The sequence below is a fragment of the Ovis canadensis genome, chromosome 3 (assembly GCF_042477335.2).
Source record: "Ovis canadensis isolate MfBH-ARS-UI-01 breed Bighorn chromosome 3, ARS-UI_OviCan_v2, whole genome shotgun sequence".
NCBI lineage: Eukaryota > Metazoa > Chordata > Mammalia > Artiodactyla > Bovidae > Ovis > Ovis canadensis.
The window spans coordinates 66,082,523-66,095,797 of NC_091247.1; the positions used below are offsets into that span (position 1 = coordinate 66,082,523).

At 35.6% G+C, this 13,275-nt stretch overlaps 2 protein-coding genes across 14 annotated transcripts in view; one reads left to right on the forward strand and one right to left on the reverse strand.

Annotated features, from left to right (window-relative positions):
* The window catches only part of FANCL (FA complementation group L), an 87,953-nt gene extending 83,817 nt beyond the window's left edge, over positions 1–4,136 (forward strand). For all 4 annotated transcript variants that reach the window (XM_069583261.1, XM_069583265.1, XM_069583262.1 and 1 more), the window contains 6 exons: positions 161–244; positions 695–740; positions 818–899; positions 1,749–1,865; positions 3,167–3,238; positions 3,593–4,136. In XM_069583261.1, coding sequence (XP_069439362.1) covers positions 161–244; positions 695–740; positions 818–899; positions 1,749–1,865; positions 3,167–3,238; positions 3,593–3,628 — 437 coding nt within the window. In that variant the 3' untranslated portion in view covers positions 3,629–4,136. The remainder of the gene's footprint in view (positions 1–160; positions 245–694; positions 741–817; positions 900–1,748; positions 1,866–3,166; positions 3,239–3,592) is intronic.
* VRK2 (VRK serine/threonine kinase 2) overlaps positions 3,665–13,275 on the reverse strand; it is a 99,071-nt gene continuing 89,460 nt past the window's right edge. For 5 of the 10 annotated variants that reach the window (XM_069583257.1, XM_069583256.1, XM_069583259.1 and 2 more), the window contains exons 13-15: positions 10,126–10,287; positions 5,335–5,372; positions 3,665–4,041 (exon numbers count right to left, since the gene is read on the reverse strand). In XM_069583257.1, coding sequence (XP_069439358.1) covers positions 5,361–5,372; positions 10,126–10,287 — 174 coding nt within the window. In that variant the 3' untranslated portion in view covers positions 3,665–4,041; positions 5,335–5,360. The remainder of the gene's footprint in view (positions 4,042–5,334; positions 5,373–10,125; positions 10,288–13,275) is intronic. The other 5 variants (XM_069583251.1, XM_069583250.1, XM_069583255.1 and 2 more) reach the window with 1 other exon arrangement.

Consider the following 13,275-nt stretch of genomic DNA (forward strand, 5'->3'; position numbering starts at 1 on the left):
TTCTTTTAAATTATGAATTAGTAATGTATTTACTTTTGTAAAAAACCATATAAAACAATCTTTCCTTGGATATACAATGAACTAAGTACCCAAATTACTCCTTTATATTTTTTTTATGAACCATTCTACTTCTAAAAGCTTTAATATTCTTTTATTCTAGGGAATAACATTTCAATAAATATAGAGGTAGACCCCAGGCATCCCACTATGCTTCCTGAGTGCTGTTTTCTTGGAGCTGACCATGGTATGAGATCTCAGGTTTGAATGTTTTTAACAGAATCATAAAATCCTTGTCCACTACTGTAATTAAATATTCTAATGTATTAATATACCAGTGGTAAGTATCTTAAATGAAAATGTCTCATCGTGAACTCTATTTCTGTGTTTCTTTATATATATATGTGATTTAGATTTTCTAATCAGATAGTTAGGAAACGAAATCCTGTAATTAACAAATACTATGTATATTTCAAATTTTGTAACTGTATGATGGTAGATGTTAATTAAACTTGTGATCATCATTTTGCAAAATACAGATACCAAATCATTATGCTGTATACCTAAATATATAATATAGTGTTATCAGTTATATAGCTCAATAAAGAGACAAATTCTGTGCCAAATGTGACTTTAAAAATGAAAGCAGCAAGCCCTAAATTGACTTTTTTTTTTCTTTTTAAAAAAATATCTGAAGTGGTAAAACCTCTGGGAATTAGGCTGAGCAGAAACATACATTTGTGGTAAGTATCTTTGCAATACAATTTACTTTTTTCTATGATTAAACAAATTTAATAACAATTTTTTTTCATACTTTCAGGGATCCAGAAAACAGTCTGTTACAAAATTTGAAAAATGTTTTAGAAATTGACTTTCCAGCTCGTGCTATCCTGGAAAAATCTGTAAGTTTTATCAGTGCTTTGATATTCCAAATGGTATTGCATAATGAAACTTAAATGTTCTTTTAGGCACCAGAGAAAAATGAGGCTGAGAGGGAAGGAACTGGAAGAATATTACAACAGACTTCTGAACTGCAAGCAACAGTTGCATCAAAGAACTTATTAACCTTTGATTGGTGTTATAAGTGTACTTTTTTCATGGTCTTCAAGCAGTGAAGTGACTAATGACATCTTTATTATTAAAAATCGGGGGAAAGTTCCAGCATAGCTAATGAGATGTTTGGATTTTCTATACTGTCTACTTATGGCTTACTGAAATAAAGTTCTAATTAGTTTGAAAGAAGTCTTTGTGAAAGATAGCAGTATAGTTTTTTAAAACTGAATAGATACTACTACACTGCAAAAATAATAGAACTGATTTATGACGAACGTGGACTACTAAATTGGTGGGATGTTTTTGTCTTTTTCCTTTAGTTACAGACTTTTGAAGTTTAGTATAATCACAAACTGATGTCAATTCCTGTTTTTGCATTCTATCATGGCATTATATTGATGTACAAACTAGAAAAATTACTTAAGCCCAAACATCTAGTGAGCCAGAAGCAGAACCTGTTTTTTAGTATATCTGTGTATATTATTTACTGGATGAAAAAGGAAGCCTTCTCTTGCAAATAGCTTTTCTAAGGTGTTAAACAGTGATGTGACTGTATTTTCTAAAACATAGCAATATAATTACCTTTATAAAAATGTTATAAAAATTTAACATTATCTAACACCATATTCATTCTTTACTTCACCTTGTGTATTCTTTTTTCCTCCCACCCATCCCCAAATATTTCTTTTCTTTTGAAGGATTTTTCTATGGATTGTGGGATTTGTTATGCCTATCAACTTGATGGTGCCATTCCTGATCAAGTGTGTGATAATTCACAGTGTGGCCAATCTTTCCATTATATATGCTTATATGAGGTAAAAATAAAAATATCAGCAAGACTTAACAGCGTAGGAAATACACATGTGAAATCTAAAATAAAATCTGTTTAGTCAATAGTGATCACCTTTTTTGCCATTAGCTCCTTTACCATTCATTCCAAATGCCCTGTTTCATTTTTTCATGATTACTGATGAACTTAGAAATGTTCTAAAGTATCCAAGAAGGGGGGACATGTATCTAGACTATATTCATGGATTTTTCACTGATGTATAGCAAATTAAAGATTCTGATGGAACATTGGAATCTTTGTGTAAATACTTCATGTAACCATAAAGTAGACTCAACCAAGTAGGACTAATGGTGGCAATAAAGTGAAATGGAGCTAGTACTACAGAGTACCTGTTACTTTTCAGGCTATAGAATAAATGTAATAATCCTGCTTTTGATATCAAGAGTGCATTTTGTGATCCGAATATCTCACAACACCTAGTCAGTGACACTTTCCTTACTATTTATTATATGTTAAGTCTGCGTTCATTCCTGTCTGCAGTCACTTGCTCTCTAGCATTTATCTTAGGGCACAGCAGACATATAATTAACTATGTGTGCATCTGTCTACAAAAACAACCTGTCATTGTATAGTGCTTTCACTGTTCAAAGACTTCCTTAAAATCACCTCATGATTTTTGTGATTAGTTTAGTGGCTGATGCTATCTGCAGTTTAACAGCGGAGAATTTAGGTAGGGATGTCAATTCACCTTATATAAAATCATAAAATATGAGGTCTAATTATAGAGATACTCTTAAGGGAACATATGCTTTCTTTTGTAATAATGAAAATTCATTTAATTTTTAAAAATGGGTTGCCTCCTGCTTGTAATTAATGGGTTGAGAATTAACCCCACTACTGGTGATTAAGATCAGAATTAATACCTAAATTTTAAGAGCCTATGGTATCTTTTATAGCAGGAGTTCTTAATTTGTGATTCATGGATTTAGGTTAGGTCTGTGAACTCCATGGATTTGAACACACTATTTTGGGGTACAGCTGTGCTAGGGTATAGAAGGTACATGCATTTTATCAGATCCTTAAAGGGGCCTGTAATTTGATTATAAATCAGTGGTACAGACCTTAAAATCCATCCTGGTTTCCCCTTGTTTTTCAGCATTTTAGTAGTTTAGTATTGGCTCAGAAAATGTTTCTCTTTACTCTTGCAAAAGAAAATTAAGAAGGCAAATCTTCTGACATAAAAATATAATGTACTCAAAAAGAATGAAATGATATTTGGAGTACCTGTAATCATGCTGACATTTCTTCTCTGTTCACAATTTTCAGTGGTTGAGAGGACTACTGACTAGTAGACAGAGTTTTAACATCATGTTTGGTGAATGTCCGTATTGTAGTAAGGTAAGCAATTTATTTGTCACATTTCATAAAACTGTACCTAGCTTCCAGTAATGTGTTTTAGAAGATTTATTTATGTAGTATAGAAGATTTATATATATAGTACATATAGTATACAATTTGATAGTATATCAGTATATATAAAACTTTTAGAAACATTTGTCAATTTATTTTAAAAAAACTTGTAAGATAAATTTGCCTGTATTAATATTTTAATTTAAATCTCTCTTTAGATCAAAAATAGGTTAACCCCTTTTCTAGTTTTCCTAGATGATCTGAATCTTAAGTATTTTCTTATTTATTCTTACCTATTCATTATACCATTTCTAATATAAAGCATTCCTCTCTTTCTATAAGCCAATTACCTTGAAAATGTCTGGGAGAAAAGCCTGAAATAAGAATGCAGCATTCCTGTGAAGAGCTAGAAACTTAAATTATCAAAAGGATTTTATTTGATAACTTCAGAGAAAATATAAAGCAAGACATACTAATATCAAAAGAAAAATAATGGTGAAGGCATAATAATATATATCTACTTTTATCTCTTCGCTAAATGTAAACTGGGACATTGTAAACCAGAATCCTGTAGAACTGTCTAATTCTGTGACCTCCATACCATTTGTAGAAGTGTTTGTGTACCAAGATGGAGAGCTTGACTTGTTGAACATATCTGGATCGGTAAAATCTTGATGGGGTTCATAAAATGAATTTGGGAATTGTATACAGCTGGATTCATGTGGAGAACTTTTTACATCATTTTGAAATTCTTGAGACTCACAATATTTTTGTCTTCTTCTTGTGCTTTCCTATGAGAAAATACATATTTATTATGTGTTAGGTTTGAGTTATCCAAGTATTTTAGTGTACTCTTTAAGAATGCTAAATAAAATGTGTTACATAAGATCAGGTTTTTATGTGCTTTATTATTTTTCCTGAGAAGTTATTTTTAGGTTCTGGATTTTAAGTATTTATAAAGCATCAAACAATCAATCTGGTTAATTCGACTGGATCTTTTAAACAAAGAAGTAGGCTATTTCTTAAATAATTTATAATCTAAGGATAGGATAGCATATGAAAATAATGATTTTTTTGGCAAGAAAAAAAAACAGGCTTAATCTGAACAGTCATCATTAGAAGGCTTTTTTGGTCAGTAATAATTAAAGATGCTAGAAGCAATGGGGCACGATGGTACCTGTGGACTGTGCACCCACATAGCATGGTATCAGCCAGTGGCCTGTCCACTGTAGCTTCCTGCCCAAGCACCAGTATCTTCCCATAACAGACCTCAAGAAGACAGCTGGTAAAAATCTATTTGTTCAGAAATTGACCTGAGAAAAGATGCTCACTCTAACCTCCTATGCAAAAAGGAATCAGTCTATACAAGTTAGTTTTACCATGCCCAAAGAGATGTCTTGAAGGCTCTTCAGCTTTTCCATTAAGAAATTACTGAGATAACTACAAACTGCTGCCTGAGAACTAAGAAAGTCACACGAATGAAAGTTTCCTAAAGTTTTGTCAGTTTGATTCACTAAAAAGGCAAAATGAGTTAATTTAATAGTTACTCCAGTAGGCCAATAAAGCATTTCTTTCACAAAGAAATATACCATCAAATAATATTTCTAAAGGATAAGAGCCACAGGTAAGCTAACTTAAACTGTATTTACATACAACTTAACTTACATGTAGAAATGAATGATCTAGTTAGTCCTCATCTAGGTAAAAATAGAAGTTGACTATTGAAATTTCAAGACAGTCCTCTCCTGTGTGACCTATATACCTTGTCTCTCCTTAAGCAACAATGGATGATGTCAAATGGGAAAGCACTCATAGAAGGATTTAACCCTCAGCTGTCTTCCTGAGAGCTCTGATTGGGAAAGACAGTCTATGGTAGGACTGGATAAGTGGCTCACTGACTGCCTATTTATGAGTTAAGTTTTATTGGTACACAGCCCTACTGACCACCACTGCTTTGCATTAAGCAAGGGATAGCAAATAGGCAGCATCTCACATCCTCCTTACTAGAAAACATTGCTTTTAGTAATTAACTGAGAACTACTAGACATAAATGGCAAAAGGCAAAAAAACTGGAAGAAACTCACTTGTTCTTCAATACTATATCCATACCTCAGAATACCACCTAGCAATAAAAGAAAGAATGAGCTATCAATAGATGCAAAATTTGGATGGATCTCACAGACATTATGGGGAAAGAAACAAAACCAATCTGAAGTTACATAAATGTATAATTTGGTTTATACTGACATACTCAAAATGACAACATTACAGTGATGCAAAACAGACCAATGCTTTCCAGGGTTTGGGACTGGGGGGACCATGTCACTATAAAGCAACATGAATTCAGTTATCATTACCAGGATACTGAAGATGTTAAAAGTATAAAAGAATATTATGAACTACACAGTGCTGACAGATTTGACAAGTTAAATGAAATGGACAAATTCCTTGACAGATCAGTTACCAAAACTGACATAAGAAGAAAAAGAAAATCTAATAATCATGTGACAGAGAGTAAATTCATAATTTAAAATTTTACAACAAAACTATAGACTTAGATAGTGTTCTTGCTAAACTCTCATTCATGAAAGACAAATCTTATTGAAACATTTTCTGAAAATAGATACTTCCCTCTAATGTAACTTGCACAGTGACTGGAAAACAAAATCACACAAGGATACTGAAACAAAAAGTTACCACTGTCTCTCATCAACGGAAATATAAAAATCTATAATGGAAAAACAGCAAATTGAATTCAGTATGACAACACATCGTAACTAAGTGGAGTTTATTATACTAGTAAAGATGAAAAATTATATGATCTGAATACATCCCAAAAAACAATACCCATTCATGACTAAAATTTATTCTTCAGTAAACTATAAATACAATGAAATTTCCTGAGCCTGATAATACAGGGCATTTAGGAAAAATCTACAGCTAACATCATACTTAATAGTGAAAGAATGAATGCTTTCCTCCTAAAATGAGGAATATAAAACGGATGCCCACTCATCACTACACTGAATAGTCAATATAGTATTAGAGGTCCCAGCAGGTGCAATAAGACATGAAAGAAATGAAAGACATGTACATTAGGAAGAAAAGTTTCAGAAAACATGGCTGATTATGTAAAAAATCCTAAGGATACAAAAGAACTACTAGAACTAATGAAGTGAGTCGCAGGAAGATCTCAAGACACAAGGGCATTACAATTTCATTTCTATATACCAGCAACAAATAACTGGAATATGAAGTTTTTGAAAAATGACATTTAGAATAGGATTAAAAACCGAAATACTGAGACATCATTTTAACGGAAGCAGTGTAGGCTATCTACACTAAAAAATATTGTTTAAAGAAACAAACGGAGAGAAGTGTCAAGTTCTTGCATTGGAGAATTCAATGTTGTTGGGATTTCAGTTCCCTTTAGACTGATCTTTAGATTCAGTGTAGTCCCAATTAAAATCCGACTCTGCTGTTTAGTGGAAATTGACAAGATGATTCTTAAATTTTTAATGGATCTAAAATGGCCATGGCATCTTTGAAGAAAAGAAAGGGGCTGAAGGACTACCTGATTTCAGAACTAAGGATAAACAAACTGATCGAAAAGAGAGTCTAGAAATAGAACCATGTTTATATAGTCAGCTGACTTCTGAAAAGGGCTCCAAAGAAATTAAATTAGAAAAATCTTTTTTTAAGTATTTACTCTGGGACTTCCCTGGTGGGCCCACTGGCTAAGATCCTGTGCTTCCAAAGCAGGAGGCCTGGGTTTGCTCCCTGGTCAGGAAATGATCCCACATGCCACAGCTAAGACCCAGTGCAGCCAAATAAATAAATATTAAAGAAACGGTGTGGGGATAACTGGCTTACAACACTGAAAAAATGAACGTCAACCTCTATGTCACTCACACTATACCCAATTGATTTGAGATGGCTCATAGACCCAAATATGAAAGCTAAAACTATAGACCTTCTAAAAGATATCAAAATAACTTTGTGATCTTCAAGCAGGCAAATTGATAGACTGAATTTCAAATAAAAACAAAAAGTTTCTGTTCATAAAAGCCTAAATAAATAGGCAGGATGCACACAAGGAGAACATTTCTGCAATATAGATATTGAACAGGGGACGTGGAATATGTAGAGAATTCCTACATCTTAAAAACAATTATTCAAATAAAAGATAAAAACACTTGAAAGGGCACTTCACACAAGAAGATATATGAGTGGCTAGTCAGCACAGGAAAAGGTGCTCACGATGATTAGTTATCAGGTAAATGATAACTGGAATCACTATGAGATACTAATACACACAATGCTACAATGGCTAGAAAGACTTACAAACACCAAATAGTGCGGAGGGAGGATGTGGAATGGCTGGAATTTGCATACATTATTGGTGGGAGTATAAAATGGCAAGTATCTGTTAGCTCTTTATAATGTTGAACATACATCTCTCCTGTTACCCAGCAATTCCACTTCTCAGGACAAACAGAATATATCCATAAAAGGACTTGTGTCATAACGGCAGACAGTGACTGTGGCCATGAAATTAAGATGCTTGCTCCTTGCAAGGAAAACTACGATAAACTCAGACAGCATATTAAAAAGCAGAGACATCGCTTTGCTAACATAGTTAAGTTATGGTTTTCTCAGTCATGTATGAATGTGAGAGTTGGACCATAAAGAAGGCTGAGTGCCAAAGAATTGATGCTTTTGAACTATGGTGCTGGAGAAGACTCTTGAGAATCCCTTAGACAGCAAGGAGATCAAAGCAGTCAGTCCTAAAAGAAATCAATCCTGAATGTTCACTGGAAGGACTGATGCTGAAGCTGAAACTCCAGTACTTTGGCCACCTGCTGCGAAGAACTGACTCATTGGAAAAGTCCCTGATACTGGGAAAGATCAGGAAGAGGGCAGGAGGAGAAGGGGGCCACAGAGGATGAGATGGTTAGATAGCATCACCGATTCAGTTACATGAATTTGATCAAACTCCAGGAGATAGTGAAGGACAGAGGAGCCTCGGGTGCTGCAGTCCATGGAGTCAGAGTCTGACACTACTTAGCAATTGAACAACAACAAGAAGGGTCAGGGGAAGCCCAGGTGCCCACTAATAGGAGAATGTATATACAAATTATGATGTAACTATACAATGGAGTATTACTCAACACGAAAAAGAACAAATTACTGGTGGGTGCAATAATATGGAGAAATTTCAAGAAACCATGCTGAGTGAAAGAAGCTAGAAAAGAGGGCATACCATATGACTACATGTATGTGAGGGGCTTCCCTGGTTGCTCAGGTGGCAAAGAATCTGCCTGCAATGCAGGAGACCCACATTTAAACAAAACTAAATTTAGTGATGAAAATCAGAATATAAGTTGTCCCTGAGGGAAGGGGACTGACTGAGAAAAGGAACAAAGAACTTTCAGGAGTGATAAAATCTATACACACCTATCGCATTACCACCCCAATTAAAACAAATCCGTTTCTTTTCTTGGAATGTGGGCATCAGTATTTTTATATCCCTCTCTACTACATACTCAAGTGATACCAGTGCCCATTAAGGGTTGAAAAAGAGCATTCAAGAACCTCTAAATTTTGTCACTGAGTAATATTTGTCTTTAATTTTATAAATGGGAACTATAAAATTTTATAAATGGGGACTTCTGTTCATTTGAAGTAGATTATCAATTTAAAAAGAAAACAGAAAACAAATGATGCTACCATTGTTTTAATAACAATAAATGCAAAAGACTCCTATTAGTACTAAAAAAGCATCTCTCTCTCTCTCTCTCTCTCTCGATAAACTTGTATGCTTGCTGGTTACATGAGAAATGCCTACCTAGTATGCTTCTAATTTTTGCCTTGGCTGCCAAGAAGTTCAGAGGCAAATTCAGTGCTCACTTGAGCAATTAACATCCCAGTTGGCTGATTAACCAATTTGTTTTTCTTTCTTTGGGTGGGGGAGAAATAGAAGGAGGGGGCATTGAATTATTTTGTTTCATATTATAAACTACCTCAAGTCATTTGGGGAAAATGATGTTATTTAAATAACAAAATGTTGGGTGTTCTGGGAAAAAATGTTTTGACTGCAGATATAAATACCTTGTATGCCTCTTGTCAAAAAAGGTTAAATTAGGAAAGATTTGCTGTTGCTTGAATGAGTCATCTGCTAGAGGTGAGTCACTAGCCAAAGAAATGATTGGATGATATAAAAAATATGTCATTTAAAAATACAACTGGACTTCTCTGGCGGTCCAGTGGTTAAGAATCTGCCTGCCAATGCAGGGGTTCAATCTCTGGTCCAGTAAGATTCCACATGCCATGAGGAAACTGAGCCCGTGTGCCCTAGAGCCTGTGAACCACAATGAGAGAAGCCACCACAATGAGAAGCCCACAGCTCAGCAGGACTAGAGAGCAGTCCCTGCTCACTGCACTAGAAAAAGCTTGCACTCAGCAAGGACCACCCAGTGCAGCCAAAAATAATAAAGAATAGTATATACAAGCACGGTGACAGGGACACTCTCACACCTGTTGATGAGCTGGACATTGGAGGAGTCTACGTAAAAGTGTGGAATACGGTGAGTCCCTTGGGGTCACAGACAGCATAACAAATTCAAGTGCATTTCATTACATTCTCAGGCTGAAGAAAGAATCAGATCTGCAGGCAAAGGTGCTCACTGTCATTCTGTTTCTGTGATAACTGGTGTTGGCTGCTTTGGTTTTATCTGCCAGATAGGATATTTTCTGTCCTTTATTTTTTAGTGCAACTGTGCAACCTTGGTCCTCAGGAAAAAATAAGAGTCTTTATTCCCAAAGGGCATATTCTAATGTAACCTTAAGGAAGACAACAAGAAAACACCTCTTACCCGCACTGTTTCACTGTTAAACAATCCAATCAGCTTCTCGTCCTCTTGCACTTTTCTCCTTGGTGTACGGGACTCAGCACTTCTCTCACTGTGGGCTTTTTTTTCTATTAATGTATCCTGTACCTGATAGACTTGTTTTGCTGCAGCCTTTCGTGAATCAACCTGTTGACACACAGGAAGTAATGACATACACAGTGAAAACTTTAGACATTTGTAAAAGAAAACTGCATTCATGTCCAGATTCTTGAAAAGCCTATACTTGCCAATCTTTGAAAAGAGGAAGAAATAAAGAGTAAACCAACAAATGGAAGTTACAGAAAAATAGAGTAGTTGGCAAGATCCAGGCCTATTCTCATCAATAGGACAAGACCAATTAAAATTAGTGTCACTGTTGTGCACTCTTTAGAAATTATCTCTACAGATAACTTGCTTATTGAAAACGGCATTTTTTACAGAAAACTGTCACATTTTAAAACTGCACATGAATTCATTATTAACCTTTGCTGGGAGTGGATCCAGCACATCTTTTCAGTTTAAATTCTTATTAATTAGAATCTTAGTTTCCTATCACTGAAGTGAGCCTAATTAATGTGAACATATAAAAGGAGCTTATGATATTGCTTACTTTTTTATACAGGTAATTTAACCTTTGAACAGATGAATAACAGTCCATGTCATCTAATTCTGTGTACCAGTATCAGAGGTTAAATTCTATAACAAGCTTGCTGTCTCTAAGGTTTCTTTTTCACACCATGCTGTTATCTGGGGGGATGACTGACTCTCAATAACCTTGAAGGAGACACGGAAATAGAAGGGCAGCTCCCACAATACTGTTGGAAGATTGAAAGCCACAGTGATGATCCTTATGTGAAGTATTTGTTCAGCAGCTTCATGTTTACAGCAGCTGAAAGTGCCATCACCTTTTTTTCATGGGTTAAATAGGGGGCAGAAGATAGGAACAGTACAAGGGGAAATAATGGAGTAGCCAGTGCCAAACTAGAGAATGAATTACACTGGCTGGGCAAGCAGAGCCTTAATTTGTAGTCTCTCAATTTTTAGCTTCTATTGCCAAATGTGTTCACTCTTTCCCTTTAAAATATGCTGGTGTTTTGTGGCTAGGTTTAAGCTGTCACAACACCATTCTTTATTCAGCCCTCCTCTCGGATCCCAGGTTCTCAAAGGGTAGCAAAGCCACCGCTTCTCAGTAACCTGAAAATTGGAATTGCTGTCTGATCACTCAGGGGTTCTTTATTTCTATCACTCAACTCTCTCCAACTCCTAGGAAAATTCATGTGTAACCACCTCATGAGCCAGTTTTCCACTGAAGTTGTCTTGGTAATAAATGCCCATCATACCACAAGTGTGAAACAAAGGGTTTCCCAAGGCTGCTCTACACAGTTCTATCCTAATAAACTGGTGACTTGCCAATCATCATGAAATGCGTTCTGTGACATAAAGGATTAGTTGAGATATTAATTGATGATTTTGGTGCCTCTTGTATGCTAGGCACTTTAGATGTGACAGTTTTGGACCCAGAAGCCTCTGATGCACAAACAAAATTTGTTCTAAAATATTCAGTCCCTGTGAGGCCTCCTGGAAGAGACAAGCCTTCCTGGATCTGCTGTCAGTTGGCTGGATGGTCAAGCTGTGTTGCCGTGAGCACTTCTAGGTGATAAAACAATATCCAGTTTATGGAAAATTTCTATTTCTAGGGAAACTTAAAATTGTAAGAGCAAAGTGGGATCATGAAGTTTAATCCTTACTTGTGAACAGAGTAAAACTTTTTCTCAAAGATATAAAACTAATTATAGAAAACACTTTGGATATCTCACATAATCAAATAGAAGGACACTATCCAAATGTGTGTCACTTTCCAGAAAGTGGCTATTCAAATAAGCTAATTTTTATTTAATTTTCCACTGACACTTCACATTGTTTTACAAAATAAGGAATACCTTTATACTTCTAAAATTCAATAAGCAAAAATATGCTTATAATTAAGAATTTATATGCTACCTTTTCTCACACAGAAAATAAATATGAAGATAAGTTTAACAATTATTTTGGGACAAAAAGCTCAAGAAAGAAATCTATAGATTTTTAAGGTCAATACAAAGATTACTACTACCCATAATAATTTATTCACCCCTGCATTTGCTATGCAAAACCTCAGATTTAGGGTGAAATAAGGAACAAACTTTTTCTTGCCTGAAACATAGGAAAGCTTGAATATTTTAAACTATGACCTATAGCTATTCCCTGCCTCCATAAACATTTTTACTGAATATGATTTCCTTGAGTGAATTCTGGACATGACAACCCAATGGATGGCATAAACAAAGAGGTGGCCCTGATGATAGATTCTTCTCATTCAACTCTAGTCTCTTCACAACTACCAGAGAGTAATTTCAGCTAGCCTACTGTCACCTTGATTGAGGCAAATACTGCCAAAGACCTGCTTTTCAGGACAAAATATCAGTATCTCCAACACCTTAAGAAAAGTTTCAGTTCAGTTGCTCAGTCGTGTTTGACTCTTTTCGACCCCATGAATTACAGCACGCCAGGCCTCCCTGTCTATCACCAACTCCCAGAGTCTATCCAAATTCATGCCCATCGATTCAGTGATGGCATCCAGCCATCTCATTCTCTGTCGTCCCCTTCTCCTCCTGCCCCCAATCCCTCCCAGCATCAGAGTCTTTTCTAATGAGTCAACTCTTCACATGAGGTGGCCAAAGTACTGGAGATTCAGCTTTAGCATCAGTCCTTCCAATGAATACCTACGACTGATCTCCCTTAGAATGGACTGGTTGAATCTCCTTGAAGTCCAAGGGACTCTCAAGAGTCTTCTCCAACACCACAGTTCAAAAGCATCGATTCTTTGGTGCTCAGCTTTCTTCACAGTCCTACTCTCACATCCATACACGACCCAGTGGAAAAACCACAGCCTTGACTAGATGGAAGAAAAGTTACTTACTCCTTGGAAGAAAAGTTATGACCAACCTAGATAACATATTCAAAAGCAGACATTACTTTGCCGACTAAGGTCTGTCTAGTCAAGTCTATGGTTTTTCCAGTAGTCATCTATGGGTGTGAGAGTTGGACTGTGAAGAAGGCTGAGCACTGAAGAATTGATGCTTTTGAACTGTGGTG